The 24,770-nt window shown below is 44.3% G+C and overlaps 2 protein-coding genes across 2 annotated transcripts in view; one reads left to right on the top strand and one right to left on the bottom strand.

The window, feature by feature from the left end:
- Positions 1-808: 808 nt before the first annotated feature.
- On the bottom strand, positions 809-18,080 carry ptpn5 (protein tyrosine phosphatase non-receptor type 5). Its single transcript, XM_077595218.1, has 14 exons — positions 17,725-18,080; positions 13,794-13,909; positions 10,783-11,038; positions 9,738-9,860; positions 9,588-9,680; positions 9,268-9,524; positions 6,441-6,633; positions 5,923-6,007; positions 5,727-5,809; positions 5,525-5,662; positions 4,389-4,499; positions 4,159-4,319; positions 3,965-4,078; positions 809-3,897 (listed from the first exon to the last, which is right to left on the bottom strand). Exons 1-14 carry the CDS (start codon positions 18,064-18,066, stop codon positions 3,801-3,803), a joined length of 2,169 nt encoding a protein of 722 aa, XP_077451344.1. The 5' UTR covers positions 18,067-18,080; the 3' UTR covers positions 809-3,800.
- Positions 18,081-20,624: 2,544 nt separating this feature from the next.
- Positions 20,625-24,770, top strand: part of LOC144070813 (receptor-type tyrosine-protein phosphatase eta-like) — a 25,723-nt gene continuing 21,577 nt past the window's right edge. The window contains exon 1 of the mRNA XM_077595211.1: positions 20,625-21,255. Coding sequence (XP_077451337.1) covers positions 21,187-21,255 — 69 coding nt within the window. The 5' untranslated portion in view covers positions 20,625-21,186. The remainder of the gene's footprint in view (positions 21,256-24,770) is intronic.

Consider the following 24,770-nt stretch of genomic DNA (forward strand, 5'->3'; position numbering starts at 1 on the left):
AAGACGCACCTGACAGCAATCCACTGATTGTATATCTAATTGCATAGAGAGGCCAATGGTCCCCCCTCAGTCAAAATAGATCGGATGTCTAACGCTGTCAGTGAGACGTAAAGATGCACATTGACAGCCCTCCCACTTCAAAAGAATGAGATGCCTAATGAGTTAATTGTGGGGCTGTTTCCTTGTACTTACGGATGACTTCCTGTGCATTTTGGGACATTCCAGGGTTGCTTCCTCACCATTTTTGGAGAATTTCCTGTTCACGTTAGGGATTTTCTGCATGCTTCCACACCTTTTGGGACATTTTAGGGGGACTTCCTCTAGTACATTTGAGAAAAATTCCCTGTTTACTTTAGGGGATTTCTGGGTCGCCTTGTGTTGACTTACTGTAGGTTACAAAGTAGCCAGTAGAGGGCAGCCTTCAGTCCGTAGTAGCACATAGGTGCTTGCCCAAAGTCAACTGGAACCACAGCCACCCTTGAAATAGACTCTATTGCACATCTATTGAATAGATTTTAAGTAATGTTATGTACTATTTGGATTAGACGTGCATTTTTTGTGTTTAATCAATAAATCATATTTTTGTCATATTTATAATACAGTTCACACTACCGCAATTTTTCTGCAGACAGGTGAAATTATTTGCACACTAAATTATACAGTCATATTTGATATTGATTAATATTTCTCCCTTTGTATACTACCACCTAGTGGCATATAGATTTAACTGCAGATCCTTGACCAAAAGAGGGGAAATGATGCTTAAATGTGTACTATTTTAAAATACTACAATAATTAGCAAGACGTGTTCATGAAAATCTACTTTTATTTGCAAAAACTCACAATTAAAAGCAATACTGTCGCTGAAGAAAGAAATACTGATTGCTGGTTTCCTGTATTTGGACAATTTTACTCTTCTTTCTTTCTTCTCACATTGAGCTCAAGTAAGCATTGTAAACAAGCAAAGTATTTTCAATGGATTATGTCACATGACTGACACCACATTTATCATTTGATGCTGGAATCTACACAGTCAAATCTATTGTCTAAGTAGATATTTTAAGGAAAAATATGTCAATCTCAACTGTTTTAGCTGCCTTGCACATAGCAATGACTTTTTTTAGCGTCAAAGATGGACTAAAGTGGGGACTGCGTCATTCAGTCTGAGGTATTAAAAAAAATCCAAAAAACAATAGAAACGTTGCACTGCAAAGCATATTAAAGCAAGCCTAAAAGCATAACATAACGCTAGCAAAAGTATCTTGTGACGGTTTGTTCCGTCTTCAATCTTGCCGTAAAAATGGAGCTTTGTGGAGAAAGGTCTGGTTGTGGCTAGCAGGACGGATGCGGATCTAGAAATGGGGGCCTTACTAGTGATGGCACTATAGCTAGCCCTATTCGTAACGCTAACCTCAACCGTGGGCCTGTCAACGAGCTTGTTTCATAAACGTGTTTCTTGCTAACTAGCTTCCCCATAGGTTGTTACATTACACAATTGTATCCCTAAAACTCTCACCAAGGCTAGCTAAATTCTTTTGCTGCTAAAATTATGGGCCGATGAGCTAGCTTTGCTAGCCAATGACAGCTAGCGGTAGCATAGGCTGTTACACAAAGGTATTCCTAAGCAGCTCCCAGATTTGTACTTTTTCGCCATTTTTTTTGTGTTACAAGCCATTGGCCAGCTAACTAGCTTCAGCATAGGTTATTACATAAATTCTTGTGCATGCTAAAATGATGGGCCGACTAGCTAATGACAGCTAGCAGCAAAATTGGTTGTTACGCGGCCCTATTTTCCGACAGGCCCCCTTTTTCCGAATGCCACGAGCTAGGTACGTACACATGGTACACGGCAATGGATTTTGAAATGTACACGAGGCATGTACACAAAAAGGATTGTATCAAAATGTTCTAAAAATATCTCTGGTCGGTTTGACAAAAAAGCAAACGGTATCAAAAGCGTCGGCAGAGAGCAAGCAATATATGAGGCTCGGACGCCATTTTGCACGACGATAAGCGGGACGGGCAAAACCGAGTTTCGTACGGCACATGCAATCCTAGAAAGAAAAGGAAAAAAAAGCTAAGTATGAAAGAAAACGCTCCTTCTCTCGAAAAAAAAGATGAGTACGTAAGAACACGACCCCGTTTGTTCTATTGTGCTTCATACGGTTCAGAAATAGCAGAGTTTGGATACTTTAGCAGGCAAATATCACGTTGGGGTACAACATTCCCGGTTTTCTTACGAACTGGCCGCAAAATTGGACGTCTCGGAGCTGCTCTGGACAGGGGACGAGGAACGCGGCGACTGCGGCAAAATCCCAACGAGTTCCATAATACTAGTCCAAGTGTTTTGACATTCCTATGTTCCGTTACATTGCACATGCCTTGAAGGAACGCTTAGCACCATGCAACCTGAAGATGAGGGAAGGTGAGGAGCTAACGGACAGACAACGGAGGCCCAAAGAAAAGCGGGGGACCAGGGGTGGTCACGTCCTTCCAACACCAGGCATGGAGGGCTTGGAGTCGGCTTTAACGTCATCAAAACTTTGCAAAAACAATTCTAAACAAACGAGGCTAAAGGTTTCCACTAAAACGGCGCAAGCGTTAGCGACTTCGGCGACAAGCACCCGAGGGGGAGGGTGGGAAAGACGGGACGACACCGATAGGACCGGCCCTTGGTTGGTCCGTGGGTCATCGGCTTAGGGCAGTGGTTCTTAACCTGGGTTGGATCCAACCCATCCTAGGCGTTCGGTGAGTCCTTCTCAGGGGTTCGCCGGACTGAGGGCGGAGGTCAAGACACATCCACTCATCGTGTCGATTCACCATAACATGCAGATGATCCCGTGACATTGCTTGGCCAATCGGTGCTGCGAGGAATTTATAATGATCCCATTGACTTTGATTTGCTTTGTACTTTGTGCTTTTTGCTTTGTTGTTCTGCGGCCTTTGCGACTGTACTGTCTAACTTAGAACTATGCCTTTTCTTGCTACTATCACAATGAAATTTCCCGAATACGGGATGAATAAAGTTATCCAATTCAATCCAATCTCTTGAAATTTGACAAAAATTATATTTTGTTTTTACTCTAAAGCAAGGGTGTCAGACTCGGGTTTGTTCGCGGGCCGCTTTAATGTCAACTCGATTTTATGTGGGCCGGACCATTTTAGATATAATATATAGATTATTTTTTATAAATGGATTAAATGAACTGGATCAAAATCCCTGAATATTCAGTTTTTTTATAGATCTAAAACAATGTTTATTTGAGCTTTTTTTCTTAGTAAGGGAAAATCTCTTTTAATCATGTTCCATATTAAAGTGGAAAATAGAAAATATTTTTACATATTTTTAGATTTACACAATGATTTTTGAACTAAAAACACAAAAAAAAATGGATTAAAATAATTTCAATTATTGATTTAAAAGGGGGAAAATCAGGAAATGTAATATACATCTATACTCTTCATTTGAATTTGATCCTAAAACAGAAAGTCGGCACTCATGATTGACTTTCCCGGGCCATACAAAATGATGCGGCGGGCCAGATTAGGTCCCCGGGCCGCCACTTTGACAACTGTGCTCTAAAGTGAATGCGCATAGGAAACGGGTGGCGTCACTGCTAGCTCCAACAAGGTTAAGAACCACTGGCTTAGGGTGACCCAACCCGTGGACGGCGGCCGGATTCGGCGGGGGACGTGAACGGTAAAAGAGCGACACGTGAGATGACGCGCGTGGCGTGGCGTGGCGTGGCGCTGCGGTGTGGTACAGTGGCGTGTCTCGGTGCGGGCGCTAGCGGCCGGCGTCACTCTTCGGAGGCGCCGGCAGACAGCTGCTTTTCGTACAGGCTCAGGACGTGATGCACAAACTGGTACTGCTCGCACGTCTGGATCATCCCGCCCCTAAAAAAAAAAATGGAGACAAATGTTGGGCGGGCAAAAGCATTTCGGGACCACCGGGCGGCGCTACCTGTCCAGGCGCAGTTGGCAGGTGGTCCCCAAGATGTCCAGGGTCCCCTCCTTCCTGAGCTGCTTGCACAGGATGGAGGTGGCGATGAAGCAGCCCGTCCGACCAATTCCGGCGCTGAAAACCATTCCGGGGGCGAAATGATCCGTGGCCTGCCGCTCGCCATTCGTTTTTAACTCTGATTAATTTTTGCGTACCTGCAGTGCACGACGGTGGGGCCGCCGTGGGCCGGGCCCTCCTCCCTGGCTCGTTCCACTTCCTGGACCAGTTCCAAAAGAGGCGGAGCTTTGTCCGGCGTCTTCTGGTCCGGCCACGAGGTGTACCAGTACTGGCGGAGAGCGCGTTCCTCCTCGCCACGCTGCGTCAACGCGTGGACAGCGGTTTTGACTGAAAATGTTGACCCGTTTGCGTGTTCGCCGTCTCTCACCTTCAGCACGAAAACCCTCAGACTGTAGTCGTCCTCTTGCGTCAGCGACGCCACGGTGATCTGGATCCCCTCGTGGGTCACCGTGTCCTCGGGCCAGTACTCGGCGCATTTCTGGGACGGAGGGCAGACGGAAAATGGTAAAACAAAGCATGGCGCACGGCCGCGTGGCGCACGGCAATTTGTCTTTTGTATACAGAGAAACCAAGAATTGACTCATTTAGCTTCATTTTTCTTTTTTGGGAGTAAGTGAGAATGTGTGAAAAACTTTAAATATTCAAAGTAAGCTAATAGAAAGAATGTTACATTCAAGCAGTGGCGGGCCATCAGGGCCTTCTCTGCTGGCCTAAGAAATATCTGAATCATATATTATATTTTGTCCATCAATACTTATATTAAATAATTCAAAATTGTCTCTTAGCTTCCTTTCATTGCTTTTTCCCCTGGTTGCACTGCTTCCAGGTGTGTGTTTTCATACTGAAGCATTGAACCAATCACATTTCAGCCATTATTTGTTGCCAGGGTCAGAAATCTGCCTCAAGGCCTTCACAATCAGTTCTGCAGGCTCTGCTGCATTAAACAAGCATCGATAAGACTGTTGCTTTAACCAATCAGATTTCGAGTTGGCAACACCACAATGCCTTCTCGCTGGCGTAGGGATACGTCATCGCTTTCACCAACTATGATTGGCTAGTGATTAGCAAGAGCTACCAAAATGTATTTGGAGCTAGCTGCACAAGCAAATATATTGTTGTGTTGATTCAAAGCCATTTTCAAGACAGGCTATGGCAGAAATACGACAGGACAGGTTGGACTTTCAGCATTAGCTTCGATGGCGATAGAAAAGAAGGAAGAAAGAAAGGAGGATGGATATTGTGTACAGTTAAAAAGGATTTTTGGTGAGTAAAATATGGCTATATTACTAAATAATATTTCAATTGTGGGCCCGGTTCTGATATCTGAAAAGCTCCAGTGTTTGTATTTAATCACTAAATGCTACTAGGAAGTGGATTTTACCCGTTGAAGGCGCTACGCAAAAATGCACGGACCGCCACTGATTTTTTCAGTCCGATTTTGTGGCCTCCGATCATCTTTCATTTTTGGCTAGCGGACGTCCCATCCGGGCTACTAGCACGCACCTCGTTTTTCTCCTCCAAGTTAGTGATCATGACAATAATAGGGGTGTTCTCCTGCCACACCATCCTCCAGAAATCGCCCACCGTGTTCACCGTCGGACCCTGCGTGGCGATGTAGGCGCGTTCTTGGCCGCCGTAGCCCTGCGGGCGAGAAAATCACCATTAAAATCTGACTCAAGGACGCCTGGCCCGGTTCACGACTCACTTTGAGATAGTTGGCGTTGATGTAAGTCGCCAGGAAGTCGTCTTCGTCGTCTGGTGATTTTAGGATGACTCGACTGTGCGTGTCTGCCGGTAGACAGCAAAGGGAAAAAGACATTTTCTCTCGTCTCCTTTGGCCGGCGCGGCGGCTTCCGGGTCCGCCGGGCGGAATGGCGCGGTCCGAGGGCACGCTTGCTTACTGGGTAGGATGGTTTTGTAGCGGTTCTTTCGCACCAGCCCTGGGTAGTTGTACTCCTTGGGGTCCACAAAGTTCATGGGGGTTTCCTGCAAAGTCAGGCAAAAAGGTCAAAACTGCTCCACCAAGATGGAAAACACGTAGCAATGACGGCTTCTGCTTGCGGGTTTCAGCGTGGATTTTCACATTTTTAGGAACTTTAATATTTAAAAATGAAATAGTTAACAGCAGAAAAAAACGTGACCGGATGATTCGCCGAAAGACGTTTCGCCGACGGACGTTTGACAGAGAGGTCACCGAATGGACGTTTCGCCGAGATATGGCCCGCGGGCCAAGGTTGAAAAACTTGTACACACCGTTGTTCGTAACTCGAATGTTCGTAAGTAGGGGAGCGTCTGTATAGCACAATGCTGGAGTGAGTCGGTACGGAAACGAGAGCGCCTCTTCGGCCCAGTGACTAACTAACGGGAGCCGCAGGGCGTCGGCGTCCTGGTCCGGTCGGAAGGCGTAGGCGGCACTCACGTAGAACTCGGCCTGAAGGCTCTGGTCGTCCACGGCCCGCTGGTGCAGCATGGCGGGGGTGAGGACGTGCGTTCCCTGCCGCAGGTACTCCTGGGCCGACTGGTCCCGGGGGGACAGCTGGCCTCCGTAGCCGTAGGGCTCCGTGCAGCCCGGCGTGCACATGTCCAAGGTCAGCGAAACGTTGGAGCCCCTCCTGAGTTCGGAAACAAAACCACACGCCAACGCTCCTTTCCATAACACGCTTTCCTCACGGGCTACACGGGCTAATTAGCATTCAGTTCGCTAACCGTCGTGATGGTGACCTCGACACTATGAAAAACGCTCCCAGTGTGCCCTGGGATTAACCTGTTGAACTAGCAGGAAGCCTTAGGTTTTTGAGATGGGTTTTTTTGCTACATGAACAGGAATCATTTAAGATGCTTGACTGAAAATTAAAAAGAAAAAATTGGTGCCATTGTTTAAAACAAGGCTGTCAGACTCGGGTTGGTGCGCGGGCCGCTTTAACGTCACCTTGATTTCACGAGGGCCGGACCATTTTAGATATAATACACAGATTTTTTTAAATAAATGGATTAAAAGAACTGGATTAAAATCCCTGAATATTCAGTTTTTTTATAGATCTAAAACAATGTTTATTTTAGCTTTTTTTTAAATATATTTTTAGATTTTGCTAAATGATTTTTGAACTAAAAACAGGGAAAAATGGATTAAAAAATGACAATTATTGATTTAAAAGGGGCAAAATCAGGAAATGTAATATACATCTCTACTCTTCATTTTAATTTGATCCTAAAACAGAAAGTTGGCACTCATGATTGACTTTCCCGGGCCGCACAAAATGACGCGGTGGGCCAGATTTGGCCCCCGCGCCGCCACTTTGACACGTGTGCTCTATAAGGGTGTCAGACTCTATTAATTATTAGCACTGTTCCCTCTAAGCTGCGCGCGTGCGCAATTGCGCACTACTCTCGTCTTCTCTGCGCAGCAGCAATCCTATGGCGCGCAGTAAAAAAAAAAAAAAAAAAAACGGATTTTTTTTTTTTTTTTTTTTTTTTTTTTTTTTTTTTTTTTTTTTTTTTTTTTTTTTTACCCCTTTCTTCATGATGGCGCCGTTTAAGCGGCAGCCAGTGGCAGTAGCTCTGTCCACTTATGTTTTTCGTGTTTTACAGCATGTTTTACATGAAAAATTAGAGGGAACATTGACATGCACCTGCTTGTGGCAGGTGTGATACTGGTGTGCCCATAGCGAGCAATGATGATGTCGTGACCGGATGATTCACCTTAAGACGTTTCGCCGACGGACGTTTGACAGACGGACAGGTCTCCGAATGAACGTTCGTTCAAACAGCGTTTAATGATAAAATACAAATACTAGTATTTGTATTTAATCATTAAATGCTGTTTTCAGCTGGATTTGACCGAATTTGAGAGCATTTTGAGCCCTTTGGTGAATGGACGTATATGGACATTTTTTTGCCTCCATCGCGACATCATCGCGACATTTTACCGAGGAATTCACTTCCCTGGGCTCGGTTCTAATGTCCAAAGAGCTCCAGTATTTGTATTTAATCAATAAACGCTGTTTTCGGCTGGATTTGACCGAATTTGAGAGCATTTTGAGCCGTTTGGCGAATGGACGTATATAGACGTTTTTTTGCCTCCATCGCGATATCATCACGACATTTTACTGAGGAATTCACTTCCCTGGGCTCGGTTCCAATGTCCAAAGAGCTCCAGTATTTGTATTTAATCATTAAATGCTGTTTTAGGATGGATTTGACCCGATTGCTGTCATTTTACGGCTCGGTTCTGCTACATCTGCCCGCCCAAGAGTGCTTATTCCCGGGCTGCCATTGATGGTAGACTAACATTGATTTTTACTATAATTTGGACAACACCGGCGGCGGGCCGGATTAAAAATCCTAACGGGCCGTATATGGCCCGCGGGCTGAGGTTGAAAAACTTGTACACACACGATCCGGGGGCGAGGCGAGCGCGCGAATCCCGTTTCGGCAAAACCTCCGTTCGGCCGAATGAACGTTCGGCGGAACGTCCATTCGGCGACCTGCCCGTCTGTCAAACGTCCGTCGGCGAAACGTCTTTAGGCGAATCATCCGAGTACCGATGATGTCGCTCACACTGGTACTCAGTGCGCTCAGGGAGGTTGACTTTCTGCTCAGACCAACGAAAAATTAGAGGGAACATTGATTATTAGGCTAAAGAAAAGCTCCAAATTTCGCGGACTTTTATTGTTTTTTGTTGGAGAACTTGCTAAGACCCTGACGGACGTCGCTTCTTAAAGGGACAGCGCATGTACATACAAACTCTTATACACGTGGGCTCAGTGAAACTGCTCATGGCCATTTTTGGCTTTTATTCATGCGTAGACCGTCTTGTTTTACCTTGTTTTGTCGCCGTCTTTTGGTCGTCGGTCTTTTGGTCGCCGGTCTTTTGGTCGCCCGTTGTCGCGGTTGGGGCGACCAAAAGACCGGCGACCAATCGACCGCACACGGTTTAAGCAAATCTCCTAAGAGTTGACATCTGCAGTATGTTACAACAAAGCCGCTATGCTAGGGCTAAAGCCTACAGTTATTAGCTGCGAGTTCACCGTGTTCACCGGCCATTCATCCTTCCACCGTGAATTTCAATCAGTTGGGCAGGGTTGAATAAACATTATTGCATCCGCCGCCAACCCTCCCACTGCAAATGGATTAGACTTCCCTTAGACCCGGTCCCTCTGCAAGCTAGCCAGTAAAGTGGATTACGTTTCGTTCTTAGCCAGCGGAAGCGCTTTTGATGGCGGTGAACTTTGGTCGGGGGGGCCTACCTCTCCTGAAGCCCCACCGGCGTGACGGTGAGCGTCACGGCGTCGCCCTCCGGTTTGTTGTCGCTTCCCATGTCAAAGACCGGCGTCTGCGGCACGGCGTCCAGGTCCATCAGTTCCTCTTGGGCGTCCGTCCACTCCGACAAAGTGAAGGAGGGCTGGCGGCTCACGGACTGACGTCGATCCCCCGCCTCGCCCGAAGCGCTCTGGCGGCGTCCCGGGCCGTCGCCAGAGCGCCATTTCCGCGCCATGTGGCTGACCTGGAGGACGGGAAGCGTCAGCGGGAATCAGCGACGACGGGACGCCGTGCCGGCGGCGCGTACCATCCAGACGACGACGGCTGCCCCGACGAGGGCGGTGACGTAGAGGATCCAAGTTTGACGGGCGGCGTCGAGCGTATTCCTCAGCGTGGCGGACTGGGAAAATCAGTTCTGGTTATTTGGGGCAATTTCAAGTGGGATTGAGGAACTTACGTCCAGTCCTAGGATGGGATGGCAGGGCGAGATGAAGCCCAGGAAGAAGTCGATGACCTGGAGGGCTTTATAGATGGAGGCAAAGGGCCCGTTTCCTTCCATGACAAAGAACATCCAGTAGCCCTGAGGAGCACGAACGGCCCACCAAATTTGCAAAAAGTGGAATTAAAAAATATGGTGTGTTGCAAGCAATGTTCCCTCTAATTTTTCGTTGGTCTGGGCAGAAAGACAACCTCCCTGAGCCCACCGAGTACCAGTGTGAGCAACATCATCGGGACTCGGATCATTCGCCTAAAGATGTTTCGCCGACGGACGTTTGACAGACGGGCAGGTCGAGAGAACCGAGCCGTAAAATGACAGCAATCGGGTCAAATCCATCCTAAAACAGCATTTAATGATTCAATACAAATACTGGAGCTCTTTGGACATTAGAACCGAGCCCAGGGAAGTGAATTCCTCGGTAAAATGTCGCGATGGAGGCAAAAAACGTCTAGATACGTCCATTCGCCAAACGGCTCAAAATGCCCTCAAATTCGGTCAAATCCAGCTGAAAACAGCGTTTAATGATTAAATACAAATACTAGTATTTGTATTTAATCATTAAACTAACAAATACTAGTATTTGTTAGTTTAATCATTAAACGCTGTTTGAAGGAACGTTCATTCGGCGACCCGTCCGTCTGTCAAACGTCCGTCGGCGAAACGTCTTTAGGCGAATCATCCGGTCACGACATCATCATTGCTCGCTATGAGCACACCAGTATCACACCTGCCACAAGCAGGTGCATGTCAATGTTCCCTCTAATTTTTCATGTAAAACATGCTGTAAAACAGGAAAAACATAAGAGTGGACAGAGCTACTGCCACTGGCTGCCGCTTAAACGGCGCCATCATGGGGAAAGGGCTAAAAAAATGGATTTTATTTACTGCGCGCCATATGATTGCTGCTGCGCAGAGAAGACGAGAGTAGTGCGCAATTGTGCACGCACGCACGCACGCAGCTTAGAGGGAACATTGGTTGCAAAATGGCATCCTTTTGACATACCGTGACTTGTGAGAGGAGAAAGAGCGCCACCCAATAGTGGAAGTCCGCCAGCAAGGCGTAGACTCTGTGCAAAAAGACTTGTTCTCCGCCGCGTCCATGGCGTAAGTCTTCCTTCCTGGGGGGGGCGCCACCGTCCGCTCTTTTGGAGCACTTGGCGGGCTCATCCAGCCACACGGGGTCCTCGTCGGGCCTCAGGAAGATGGAGTCCTCCGTGTGGGAGCGGGTGGAGCTGCTCAGGCGGCGGGTCATCGTCCACCTGTAGAGGGATGGAAAAAATGTGAGAAAAATAAATCAATTCATTTTGATTGACAGGCCATAATCAAACCAATGGATTCATGTGAAGAAATGCTGTAGCTGTGGGGTCAAGTGACAGAAGCCACAATATTTGCCGCCTGTCTAAATCTAGAGCACAGGTGTCAAAGTGGCGGCCCGGGGGCAAAATCTGGCCCGCCGGATCCTTTTGTGCGGCCCGAGAAAGTAAATGATGAGTGCCGACTTTCTGTTTTAGGATGAAATTAAAATGAAGAGTATAGATGTATATTAAATTTCCTGATTTCCCCCCTTTTAAATCAATCATTGTCATTTTTTAATCCATTTTTTCTGTGTTTTTAGTTCAAAAATCATTTTGTAAAATATAAAAATATATAAAAATATTTTCTATTTTCCACTTTAATATGGAACATAATGATTATAGATGTATATTCAATTTCCTGATATTCCCCCTTTTAAATCAATCATTGTCATTTTTTAATCCATTTTTTTCTGTGTTTTTAGTTCAAAAAACATTTTGTAAAATCTAAAAATATATTTTAAAAAGCTAAAATAAACATTGTTTTCGATCTATAAAAAACTGAATATTCAGGGCTTTTAATCCAGTTCTTTTAATCCATTTATAAAAATAAAAAAAATCTAAATATTATATCTAAAATGGTCCGGCCCACGTGAAATCAAGTTGACGTTAAAGCGGCCCGCGAACCAACCCGAGTCTGACACCCTTGCTGTAGACCAAAAAAATGCCAATTTTTTTAACTTCTTCATCGCAAATATTTCATTTTATTGTTGTGCATTGATGAAAAAAAAAGGAAAACATAAATGTAGGTTTCAATTTACTTGGTGACTCCATTTTTCCAAATAATCAATTCAACTGTAAATGTTCGTTTAAATGATTTCAATTTTTTTTACTGAAGGAAAAAAAGCAAAATACAGAGAATATTCTTTATTTTTATGTAAGATTTTATCTCATTCTATTTATATTTTCTTTAATTAGAAAAACTGAGGAAAAAAGCAACCCCCCCCACCCCCCAAAAAAGGTCTAAAACCATGATTTTATTTATTTTCATCGTCGATGAATACGTGCCGGCCGACGAAGCGAGATATTAAAATGAGTGGCGTTTATTCGGCGTGCTGGTTGGGGGCGGAGCCTCTGGTCTCGGAGCGCCTCTCGTCTCCTGGATGTCGGCCGCAGATTGGACGCTATTATACGAGACACGCATTCGCCATTGTGGAGAGATGAGTCAGGGTTAACGTGTTTACGGGCCGGTCGGTCGCCTTGGCAACAGAGTGCCTCTCATCCCCGTCCGTCCTCGGCGCCGCGTCGCCAGGCGTCGTTGTCATTTCACGCTAGTCGTGATACGCTACCATGCTGTGCGATATGTAAAAAAAACAATTAAAAAAAAAATCTCCCACCCTCATAACGCAATATGGAGACGCCCCCTTCAAATCCAATCGGAAACATTTCCCCTTTTTTTTCAACTGATGTTAAAGGATGGAGTGAAACTATGAATGAGAAACTCATTTCACTCACAACAAAAGCATCAAAAGAGCCTACCATTAACCAAATCTATCATACGAGCATGAGCTTAGGTGGCTTTATAATACACTCAAATCAAATGAATTGGACATCTATCCTCCCAGCTAAAAGTAAACGAGCCAAAAATATATCGAGGGTAAAATACGATTTGAAGTTTAGCGATTTAGGGGAAAATCCACAGGGGGTTAAATTCATTCTCAAACACGTTGATCAGGTACATACGTATCGACAGTGGCGGGCCGTCAGGGCCTTCAAGGCCTTCTCTGCTGGCCTAAGAAATATCTGAATCATATATTATATTTTGTCCATCAATACTTATGAAATAATTCCAAATTGTCTGTTAGCTTCCTTTCATTGCCTTTCCCCCCTGTTTGCACTGCTTCCAGATGTGTTTTCATATTGAAGCATTTAACCAATCACATTTCAGCCATTATTTGTTGCCAGGGCCAGAAATCTGCCTCAAGGCCTTCACAATCAGTTCTGCAGGCTCTGCTGTATTAAACAAGCGTCAATAAGACTGTTGCTTTAACCAATCAGATTTCGAGTTGGCAATACCACAATGCCTTCTCACAGGCGTAGGGATACGTCATCGCTTTCACCAACTATGATTGGCTAGTGATTAGCCAGAGCTACCACACTGTATCTGGAGCTAGCTCAAGACGGACTATGGCAGAAATACAACAGGACAGGCTCGACTTTCAGCATTAGCTTCGATGGCGATAGAAAAGAAGGAAGAAAGAAAGTAGGATGGATATTGTGTACAGTTAAAAAGGATTTTTGGTGAGTCAAATATGGCTATATTCCGAAATAATATTTCAATTGTGGGCCAAGTTCTGATATCTGAAAAGCTCCAGTGTTTGTATTTAATCTCTAAAAGCTGCTAAGAAGTGGATTTTACCCGTTGAAGGCGCTACGAGAAAATGCACGGACCGCCACTGCGTATCGATGACCCATAATAGCATTCTGAGCTTCAAGTCACTTGAGCCACAACATTTGCCGTCTGTGCTTTTTCCGAATAAAAATCTAAGTTCTCCTCTTGATTCCGGATGACCGACACGATTAGTTGACGACGGCAACTGTAAATCGGCCGGAAATGAGTTGGTGGCAATTTTTGGTCAATGACTACAAACTACACACACATACACACACACGCAAGCAAAGGCACTCGAACATTATTCCGGCGCTTGCGTGGCTTACTCACTTGAGGCAGAGCGAAGGGTGGAAGGACGGGAAGGACGGCGTGGGAGGCAGATCACATGATGAAGATAAATCTGGTATCTTGCGGCAAGCAGTCACTGTTGGCCATCGAGCAGCAACCTGTCAGGCAGAAGAAAAAAGCGCTCGCTCAGCTCGGGCTCCGTGGCGTCGCGTGCCGCCGCCGACGCTCGTCCTTCGGCGCCGATGACGGCGCTAGACCTCCCTTTCGACCGCCAGGGGGTGAAAGAACGTTCCGTCGGGGGTCTAGCGCCGTCAAAACGGCGGCCGGCGTCCTCGTGTGCCGAGCGAATCCCGGAGAAGTTCCTCTTACCGCTTACACGGCAGGGTAAAGCGAACAGAAATGCAGTCATTTGCGAGCGTCTTATCCGTATACAGACGCTCCCCTACTTACGAACATTCCAGTTACGAACAACGGTACATACGAACATGTCTGCAAATTGCGTTTATGTCGAAAAATGTTCGTAAGTTCAATTTTGTATTGCGCGTAGTGCTTCTTTCCGCCACTAATACCGACGCCTGGCGCTGTGAGCGCTCAGATCACCCAGCATCTACCTTCTTCTTCGTTGCAATGCGTTTGAGTTCCCTCCCTACGTCAAGGGATGTAATTGTTTCATTTTAATTGCATTTTGTTTATTTTGTAGCATCCCCGGAGCCAAAATGGCGTCCGGGAAAAGCCGGTCATTCCCCAGCGGCCCCGCTGAGGCCGGTAAAGTCATCCCTCATTTTAGTAGCACTCTTGTCAGCCACCAACTGCACGTTCACACCCCCAATGGAAGGTGAGAGCGTAAACTGTTAATATCCCACTCTTTCTTCGCTTGGGTGATCGCTAGCTAGCGCAAGGTTTGGCCGAGCCCGTCGCCACGGCGACGGCGGCGCACAGGATCCCGACGCACGTCGGCGGCCGCCGCGCTTTCGCGTAGGCGGGCGCGAGCGTGAAATGCGGCGAGACGCAGATGGACAGGTGAGTGGATGCGGGGATGAATGAGAGCGCTTTTCTTCGGTAACCGCGGCAACGCAAAAGACGCTGCTAGCACAAGTTTGACAAACAATACGGCTGCCTTCCAAATGCTCAAAATGAATGTATCAATAGAAAATGTTTGGCTGTAAAGGGTTAAAGTTCTAGGAGACGATTGCTGCCAGGTTCCCGCTTCCTCTGAATGGGACATCTACCGTATTTTCACGACTATATGGCGCATCATATTTTTAGCCGCAGTGTCAGTAACGAGTGTTATTTCTGTATTTTAAACATACAAAGGACGCACCATTTTTTTAGACGCATATATGTTATATATGAATATCGAACCGCAATAGCGCTGGCAACCGGAAGCAGCCTCAGACTCTTTTTCCGGGTTCCGGTGCGCAGTGACTGCTGGGATATATATAGTCCTTGCACGCTACACCCACACGTTAAAAAACACGTTTTTAAAAAGGCAACAGAAGCAAAACCGAGTTCGGTTGTACTTTATTTAGCCATTTTACAACTTACTCACGTCATCATCACCCACAAATCCATCAAAGTCCTCATTTTCCGTGTCCGAATTGAACAATTGTCCGAACGAGTCATCGAAAACGCTGAGTTTTAGACGTTCGTCCAGGCGGCCACAATCCATTCGCCAATAGTAGCTAGCTGGTAGCTAGCGTAACTTTTCCAACGGTGCTTTCCATGCTTTCCATGCTTTGTCAAGCTGTATTGATGTTGATGTATACAGGCCACAATCCATTGGGTGTATTGACAAAAGAACTACTACATATCCCAGCAGTCACTGCGCAGTACTTTGTCTACGGGAAAATAGTAGAGTCAGTCGGTGTACCCTATCAACTGATTCATTTGATTTTATCGTGATAACAATTTTAGTATTGGTCCATATATAAAGCGCATTGGATTATTAGGCGCCCTGTCTATTTGGGAGAAAATTGAAGACTTTTATGTGCGCCTTATAGTCGTGAAAATACGGTACCTTTCAGTTGACAAGTAGCTGACTTTTTGTTTAGAATTACTAGCCTTTAACTCTTTGGCTGCCATTGACCAGGACAGACATCCCATTCATTTCAAGCGGGAGGGCCGGCATTGAAAGAATGATCCACTTGCGGACTTTTGCGGCGGAAATGGACCAAGCGCCCGGAGCCGTCGAGGCGTGTGGCGTGGCGGCTCCAGTTTCACCATTGCGCCACAGCAGTATTTCCTTCTCGGGGCTGACTCGACGCTTAGTAGCGAGTATCGGCTATCGGCTTTGGCGTACGGAGCGCGGCTTTTCGGCGTTTGCTTACGCGGCGAACGGAAGCCAAAGTCGCGAGAGGACGCAAAGGTCAAATCTCAGAGTTTCGGATGCTTTTGGTCTTTTTGGCGTTCTCGTCTTTTCTCCATGGCGTGCATTTTTTTTACACTGTAGGATCTTGGTTTACTTAAAAAAAATATATATATACAGTCATATCTCATCATACGACCGCTCGTCATACAATGCGCTCGTCTTACGACGGAAATTTCGATGTATTAGTAGTTGGATATTTATTTTAAAACTATTTTTTAACTTCATTAACGTCCTCTTTGACTCATTCACAAAAAAAGGCTGCAAATGGTCGTCCTTTGGACTTTGCGCAGGCTACAAGTTGATGAATGAACGTCTAAACCAGGGGTCGGGAACCTTTTTGACCAAGAGAGCCACAAACAATTCATATTTTCCAATGTTATTCCTTGGGAGCCATACTACCAATTTAAAAGTCAAAATACATACATGTAAACAAGTGCCTTTTCAATATTTTTTGGGTAATTTAACCATTTTTAAAGTGGAAAAAAAGGAATATTTTTTAAAATATTCTTATACTGTTGCTAATCAATGAGAGGATGCATTCCAGAAGAGTCTACTGCAAAAAAAATGAAGATTAAAGCAAAAAAAATGAAGATTAAAGCAAAAAAATGAAGATTAAAGCAAAAAAAATGAAGATTAAAGCAAAGAAATGAAGATTAAAGCAAAAAAAATGAAGATTAAAGCAAAAAAAATGAAGATTAAAGCAAAAAAAATGAAGATTAAAGCAAAAAAATGAAGATTAAAGCAAAAAAATGAAGATTAAAGCAAAACAAATGAAGATTAAAGCAAAAAATGAAGATTAAAGCAGTTCTAAATGTAATATCTCAGTTCTGTCAACAGCAATTTCCATATTTTAGCTCAAAAAGTCTCTGATTTCTTTTGACAACATTGTTATGTGGTGGCTTATAAAATCAGTATCAATGATATGCATGCAGAAGAGTCATAAAAAACTAAATTATGATTAAAATAGGGGTACAGGTAGTGTCGACGCCACAGTGATGCTCTTATTAGTGCGTTCGGGACTCATGATTTCCATATTTTACCTCACAGGCCAGTGGAGAGCCATATGTACCCATGGAAAGAGCCACCTATGGCTCCCGAGCCATAGGTTCCCTACCCCTGGGTTACAGAAAGGAGTTGAAAACATCGGCGTGACTTGACGGAAGCGCTTTTTGTTTTGAAACGGAGATACCAAGTGATCCCCGTCGGTAATCCAAATCTCATCCACATTCCACCTCGGCCGCACGGCATGAATAATTCAACGGCCTTGACGGGCCGGGAAATAAGAAATCGCGTGCCGCATGGCAACACCGACGCGCCGACGGCCGCTCGTTCGCACTTGAACAAAAGATCATTCACATCACGTCTACGTCGCCGCCGAGGCGAAGCGAAGCGGAGTCGGCGGGACGGACGCAAGGATGGACGGACGGATTGACGGCGGACGGATTAGTCACGAGGGAGGACGGACTGTTGCATCTTGCGCGGGTTCCCCGACGCGAGATGGACCCCAACCTGTTGTGGTGGACTTCCAAGCCGGGGAGGGAGGGCCGCAACGCGACGCTGGAGCGCGGCCGGAACGCTAAGTCCGTGGAGGATAAGTCCTCTTACCTGACTGAGCCTTTGGTCAAATGGCCATCTGGCGCCGACTCTCCCCACTCCTCGGAAGCCAAGAGCGGCGGCGGCGGTCACCGTGCCGACGGCGTCAAAGGTCGGCGGACGCGGCGATGGGCGCGACGACGCCTTCTCTATTGTTGGGAGACCCACAGCCCGGCCACGGGCGGCTGCTTCGCCGAGGTATATTGCGGCGAGAGGCTGTGCCGTAGCCTTGGCAACAGAGACGGAACCAGCCGGCGAGCCAGCTAGCGAGAGAAAGGGGGGAGTAGAGTGGGTGAGAGAGCGAGAGAGAGAGAGAGAAAGAGAGAGACAGCAGCACGTTAGCTTCACAAGCATGGCGCTACTACCATTTCACCAAATACGCACTTTTCGGACTTTAACCCATTCAGCGTGAAGAAGCGTCATTCATATTCATCTAGTCGTCAATTGAAAGCTTTTCCTCATCAATCATTTATAAAAACATTCTAATTTTGACAAATCCTCTTTTTTAAAGCAAATATTATCTTACATTTTTGAATGAATTCATCTTTTAAAAATAAAAACAGGGGGGAAAGTAAATTTTTCTTTTCATTTTCTGTGGATTAATTAAAAATGAAGAACAGTAAATATTCTATTTTATTTGTATTTACATTAAAAAATAAGAGGGGAGGTTTTTTCTTTAAAAAAATGAGGATCTTTGTATTTTTTTTTTTTAAAGGATGGCCATTCCATATATTTTAAGAATTTTTAGAATTTTGATTTACATAAGAAAATAAACGTGTAAAACAGGAATACTGTTTCATTTCTAATACTTTTTTGATGAAAAATGACTGAAAAATGAAGAAAGAATTTAGGATGTTTATATATATATATATATATATATATATATATATATATATATATATATATATATTAAAGTGGGCAGGCTGGAATATATGTTCTCTGCGCATCTGTTATCTTCATTTGAATTTTAACAAGAAAACTCGACAAACCGATTTACGATAGCCGACACAAATGTTGACTTTTTATCCCTTGGGGGATTTCCAGCCTTTTGTTGGTGACAACGCTGCCACCTAGCGGTGATTATCGTACACAACCCAAAATGCCATCCAACTCGCTCTGCTCTCATCATCGCTTTTGCACTGAAGCATATCGAGGAGCACATATTTTGTCGCCGATGTAAATGACCCCACCCAATAAAAGAGGAAGCCCCCAACCCCCAAATTTTGTTTACTTTGACATTTAAATGGAAAACATGCACCGCAACATCTGCTTCGGGGAAATGGAGGCAATTTGTTTAGCATAAACAAACTCAGATAAGGAATGCAAGTGCTCCATTGAACATTGAATATTTTAATGCTGTTAAAAAATCCGTGTTTATTTTCTAATAACATTTCTAACTTGTATCAATTCTTTATGAAATGGTTATTTTGAACTTTTCTGCAACCGTGATATAACTGCTCACCGCTAGGGGAGCTTCTCAAACTTGATGAAGAAAGAGTAAAGCTGAAAAAAACCAACAAGTGTGCAATTATGTCATAATTAAGGCATTTCCACTGGAACAACTCATTGTTGCTAAAACAACCTTTTGGAGTTGGTGGCAAAAAAATGAGCACATTCTTGCCATTGTCTTCTTTATTTGAGTTGGAGGGTGAAACACTTTGATTTATTTCCTGCTTATAAAATCTTTGAAAGTGGGAAATGGCTCACCTTATCAGTCTGATGTGGAGTTGGAACCCAAACAAAGGCCGTCCACCAGGGCTTCACTTTGAAGTGCTTTCCAGACGTCTGTATTTTTCAAACTCGGAGTATGCTGAGGATTGCATAACAATTTAAATGTTCATTTTTCTTAAACATACATTATAATACAAAATATAGCACTGAATCAACTTAGGAACAAATTCAACTTATGAACAATCGCTCGGAACCGAACTCGTTCGTAAGTAGGGGAGCGTCTGTATACATATATGGTGTGTTAGCTAGCGTTTCCTCTGCCGTGGGCTGGAAGAAAGCTGATAATAAAAACTCTATTAATAAACATTTCCATGAGATCTTCTGCGTCGCAGTATTTCACTCCTATTTACACAAAGACAGCGGTGGACGTTCAACCCATGTACAACGGGGGTGATAGCAAATGAATGTTTGTTCTACTACTAACAACGTCATTGAATTTCATTCTATTGTCGTCCGTGGCACTGAAAGAATTAAAATTTCTGTCCAATGAAGTAAAATATTTTAGAATGAACTCAATTCTATGGATAATATCCTTAAATAATAATTGTTTTATTCATATTTTTACATTCATAAAAGTAATACATTTTAAAATGTGCTCTCCCCCAGCCTCACGATAAACCATCTTCATAACTTCTACTAACACGCTAATGATTAGCATAGGTAGGATTAGCATTCATGTTTTAGTAACTACACGAATGCTAATGAACTAATATTTAGTTCAACAAAACGCCCAATACATTAATAGCCCGTTACATGTAAATGACAGCCAATTGTGCATAACATTTGACACTTTCTTTTTGTTTGCTTCGAATCCCTTTCTCCAATTTGTGCTAACAAGTTGAATTCTGCCTGACTTCCGGAAGTAGCTATTGAATTTACGCTAGCTGGCTAACAATTAGCGACCGCCTTAGCGTGAGCTTCTTAATGTTTTGATTAAACAAAACAATGCATGTATATATAAGTATAACGCAAATGCCTAAAAATTCACTACCACCTTTTATTTGCCCTGCATGCACTCTAAGTGGTTTTTAATGCATTTTTTTTCCACCCTTTCTCCAATTTGTGCTAACAAAACGAATTATGCCTCACTTCCGGTATCCTTTTCTTCTTCTTCGTATTCACATAACCTCTCAAGCTTCGTAGAAGTAGCTATTAAATTTATGCTAGCTGGCTAACGATTAGCGACCGCCTTAGCGTGAGCTTCTTTAATGTTTTGATTGAACAAAAGATAGCATTTATACATGTAAGTATAACGCAAATGCCTACCAATTCTCGCTTGTTGCTCGCTTCCAGTTCTTTTTTTTACAATCTTCGCTAGCAAGTCGTCGTCTTCTCCTACTTTAGCCTCACGCTAATACTATGAGCCACCAGGTGGTGCAAACGAAACACCCTACAGCCATTTTTTTTGCCCTGGCTGCCCTTAAAGTGGCTTTTAATGCATTCCTTCGCCCTTTTGTGGCCAAGTTATGGTCGGAATGCGGGATGCCTCCTTCAATTCTGCTTGACCAACTTGCCCTCGGTGATGATGGAGGAGAAGGAGGAGGTGTGTCGTCAACTACTTGAACTAAACTTTCGCCGAATGACACCACCATTGCGCTCCTCCCCGTCCCCAGAGAGGAACAAACTTTCGCCGTCACGCTCTGCCCTCGTTTCGCCGTCACATTTGGACGCCCGGAGTAGAAAGACGGACTTTTTCGGGCATGTCAAGCGGATAGAGAAACTTCCTCCACCAACTTTGCCATCATGAAGAAGTCGCCGCTGCGCTTCGTCGCCTGTCTGTGGACTTTTCTTCACCTGGGAGCCTTCGTGAAGGTAACTCTTTTCTTTCAAAGTACGTCCGCCAACAGGAGAGTAAAGGTCGCTTGCACCTGTTGAGAAGCAGGATGGCAAACACTCTAACTTGGTTGGTGTTACGCGACAATGGCTGCTTTGTCAGGCTAGATATCTTTTTCGTCCTCCTAAGTATGAGGGGAGCCTTTTTAATAAGAGTTCATTCAATTCATGTAGGCGACTAATAAATACACTGACCTTTAGTTAAAATGGTTAACAATGGCGGGCTGTTTTGCTGAAGATAAATAACAAAGTGGAATTTATCACATCTTGTAGAAAACAAGCCTTTACAGCAGGGGTCGGGAAACTTTTTGACAAAGAGACCCCCAAACAATTCATATTTTCCAATGTTATTCCTTGGGAGCCATAATACGAATTTAAAAGTCAAAATACATACATGTAAACGAGTGCCTTTTCTTTTTTTTTAGTAATTTCACCACTATTAAAGTGGAAAAAACTGATTTTTTTTTAAAGATGCTTATGCTGTTTGCTAATCAATGAGAGGATGCATTCCATAAGAGTCTACTGCAAAAAAATGAATATTAAAGCAGTTCTAGATGTAATATCTCAGTTCTGTCACCAGCAATTTCCATATTTTAGCTCACAGATTAGTAAAGAGCCAGATGCACCCATCAAAAGAGCCACATGTGGCTCCCGAGCCATAGGAAAATCCAGTGCGCAAAGAACCTTTTTCATTTGTATCATTAAATATCTCGTGCATCCATTATTGAATATGGTTGGTGAAAAGCGAAAGGCTTCTGGTGAGGGAGGTGCAAGGAAGAGGCAAGCCATTTCATTTGAAATGAGTGGCAATAATAACGAAGCTTGATGCGCGTCAGAAAGTGGTGAGCGTTGCACGTGAATACAACTTGATTTGTTCGACCGTCAGTACCATTTATAAACATAAAGATGGAGCAGCAGGACCCCAATATTGAACGTTGCACAAAGTTTGCCAATCAATTGAATGATGCCATACAGTGCTACCGCATCATTTATGATGACAAAAAGAAGAAAACTGCAATCGTCATTAGATAGCCTCTTTCGGCCAGTTTCTAGTAAATCTCTCTCTCTCTAATCTATGTACACAGTACTGTATGTATTCTCTCCATTTTATTAAATGTTTTTTTTTTCAGTACAAATCAATGCGTGTTACTTATACAAGCCTTAAACATACAAATGCACTTATATAAACCTTCAATATACTTATATAGGCCTTAAACATGCATTATAATACAAAATATAGCACTGAGCAACTTACAAACAAATTCAACTGATGAACAATCGCTCGGAACCTAACTCGCTCGTAAGTAGGGGAGCGTCTGTATACCGTAACACCTAAATGATGTGAAATGGGTCCGTTGGTATCAGCCCCGTTGTGGTTTCTTACGTAATCCCCAATGTTACACAATGCCGACTTGTCGGCCCGGCGCGCCACGCCACGCCGCGTATGTAAAACGGCGCGGCGACCGAGCTTGATTAGAACTAGACGCGACTCAACGGGATAGTGTTGGGGGCCACGGGCGCGCCTTCCGCAAGCCCTCTCGCCTTTTTTCGCTCCAGAAAAACCAGCGTGGCGAGGACAGGGTCAATTGTGTGATCCCGCCGGACTGGGATGCATTCTTAACAGCAGTCGTAACGCGGGTTCGACGGCGTCTTTCGCTTAACTCACCTTAGCCGTCCGATTCCTTTGGACTGGGCGATTGAACCACTGCGACCCAATGTCTAATAATACTACCAGCAGGTGTACTTTCACGTACTTGTACTCCAAACACGTCTACTACTTGTACTCGAATGTACATGAACTACAAACATATGTAATTACATGTACCTGTACTACAAATGTGTGTACTGTACTTTGCCTACAAGTGTACTAGTACGTACTACACATTTGCAATTACTTGTGCTACATGTACTTGTGAGCACGGGTACTACAAGAATGTGTAGTTGCATATACCTGTACTAGTATTGTATATACAAATACTAGTATTTGTATTTAATCATTAAACGCTGTTTTCGGCTGGATTTGACCGAATTTGAGAGCATTTTGAGCCGTTTGGAGAATAGACGTATTTGGGGCGGTTTTTTTTGCCATCATCGCGACATTTTACCGAGGAATTCACTTCCCTGGGCTCGGTTCTAGTGTCCAAAGAGCTCCAGTATTTGTATTTAATCATTAAATGCTGTTTTAGGATGGATTTGACCAGATAGCTGTCATTTCACGGCTCGGTTCTGCTACATCTGCCCGCCCAAGAGTGCTTATTCCCGGGCTGCCATTGACGCTAGACTAATACATTGAGAGTGATGAGCGGCAAAGGGAAATGAATCATTGATTTTTACTATCATTTGGACAACGCCGGTGGCGGGCCGGATTAAAAATTCTAATGGGCCGAATATGGCCCGCGGGCCGAGGTTGAAAAACTTGTACACACACGATCCGGGGGCGGGGCGAGCGCGCGAATCCCGTTTCGGCGAAACCTCCATTCGGCGACCGGTCCGTCTGTCAAACGTCCGTCGGCGAAACGTCTTTCGGCGAATCATCCGAGTACCGTACTACATGTATGTATACTTGCGTGGACTTGTACGACAAATACGCGTACTAATACCACCAGCACGTGTGCTCCATGTACTTGTAGTATAAACATGTACTTACGTGTACTTGTTCTACTAGTAGATGTACTTTGATGTGTGTACATACATGTATTAGAAGCGCGATTGAATTCATTTTGAGTCACTGCCTTGTTCATTTTAGGGCGTTTTTTAGGTCACTTTCTGCGTTTTGGATCATTTCCTCTTCATTTTACGGCATTTCCGCAAATGGTCATGCAAAAACGAGCAAGAGTCGAAGTATCGATACTTTTTCGATGAAATATCGTGTCCGGATAGAGCATTCTGGGATGGAGACTTTGATGGGCTTCCGTATTTTTGCCGACATCGTGGCCAAGCTTTCCTTTCAATTGGGTAGCGTGATGCTAGCTAGCTAGCTAGCTCGTTAGCCTGCGCGAAAGCATAAAGGGAGAGAAAAAAGTCGTCACGCTTGTGCGCACGCAGCAAAAGCAGAAGTGTTGGAGTATTTTTGTAATAGCGGAAGTTCTCAAATTCTGACCCAATCTATCAATTTGGTTCAACTTTGTCCCACAAACAAATGACTGACAACAACAACAACAACAACAAGAATTGGATGTTGCAACAAGTCCTGTTAATCTACTGTGTTAACTAGTTATGAATTCAAACCCCCGCTAAAAAAAAGTAGAAATAATGCGAATATAGTACAATAACTAGGACGTCCAATCCATTTAAAGCAGGAGGGCTGATTGCGTTCATGAATTTGTGAGTGGCTTTGCCCAACCTTAGCTGATATTATTGCGCCAGTATAGTGACATATTTTGGAAGATTCATTGGTGACGAAAATGTGCGAGAAAGGAAGTTGAAGCTAAAAAAAGGGGAAATTTTCTACTTCCTCTTAATTTTTTTTTTATTTTTATATACTGCCACGACTC

Source organism: Stigmatopora argus, chromosome 3 (assembly GCF_051989625.1).
Source record: "Stigmatopora argus isolate UIUO_Sarg chromosome 3, RoL_Sarg_1.0, whole genome shotgun sequence".
NCBI classification, from domain to species: Eukaryota; Metazoa; Chordata; class Actinopteri; order Syngnathiformes; family Syngnathidae; genus Stigmatopora; species Stigmatopora argus.

Excerpts from the sequence above, each read along its gene's own strand:
- ptpn5 (XM_077595218.1), bottom strand. The coding sequence starts at position 18,066 with ATGCTTGTGAAGCTAACGTGCTGCTGTCTCTCTCTTTCTCTCTCTCTC. Across the intron at positions 11,039-13,793 it reads CACCCTTCGCTCTGCCTCAA|GTGGACGATGACCCGCCGCC; the intron begins GTGAGTAAGCCA and ends ATCCCTCTACAG. Across the intron at positions 4,079-4,158 it reads CCCACCGTCGTGCACTGCAG|CGCCGGAATTGGTCGGACGG; the intron begins GTACGCAAAAAT and ends AATGGTTTTCAG.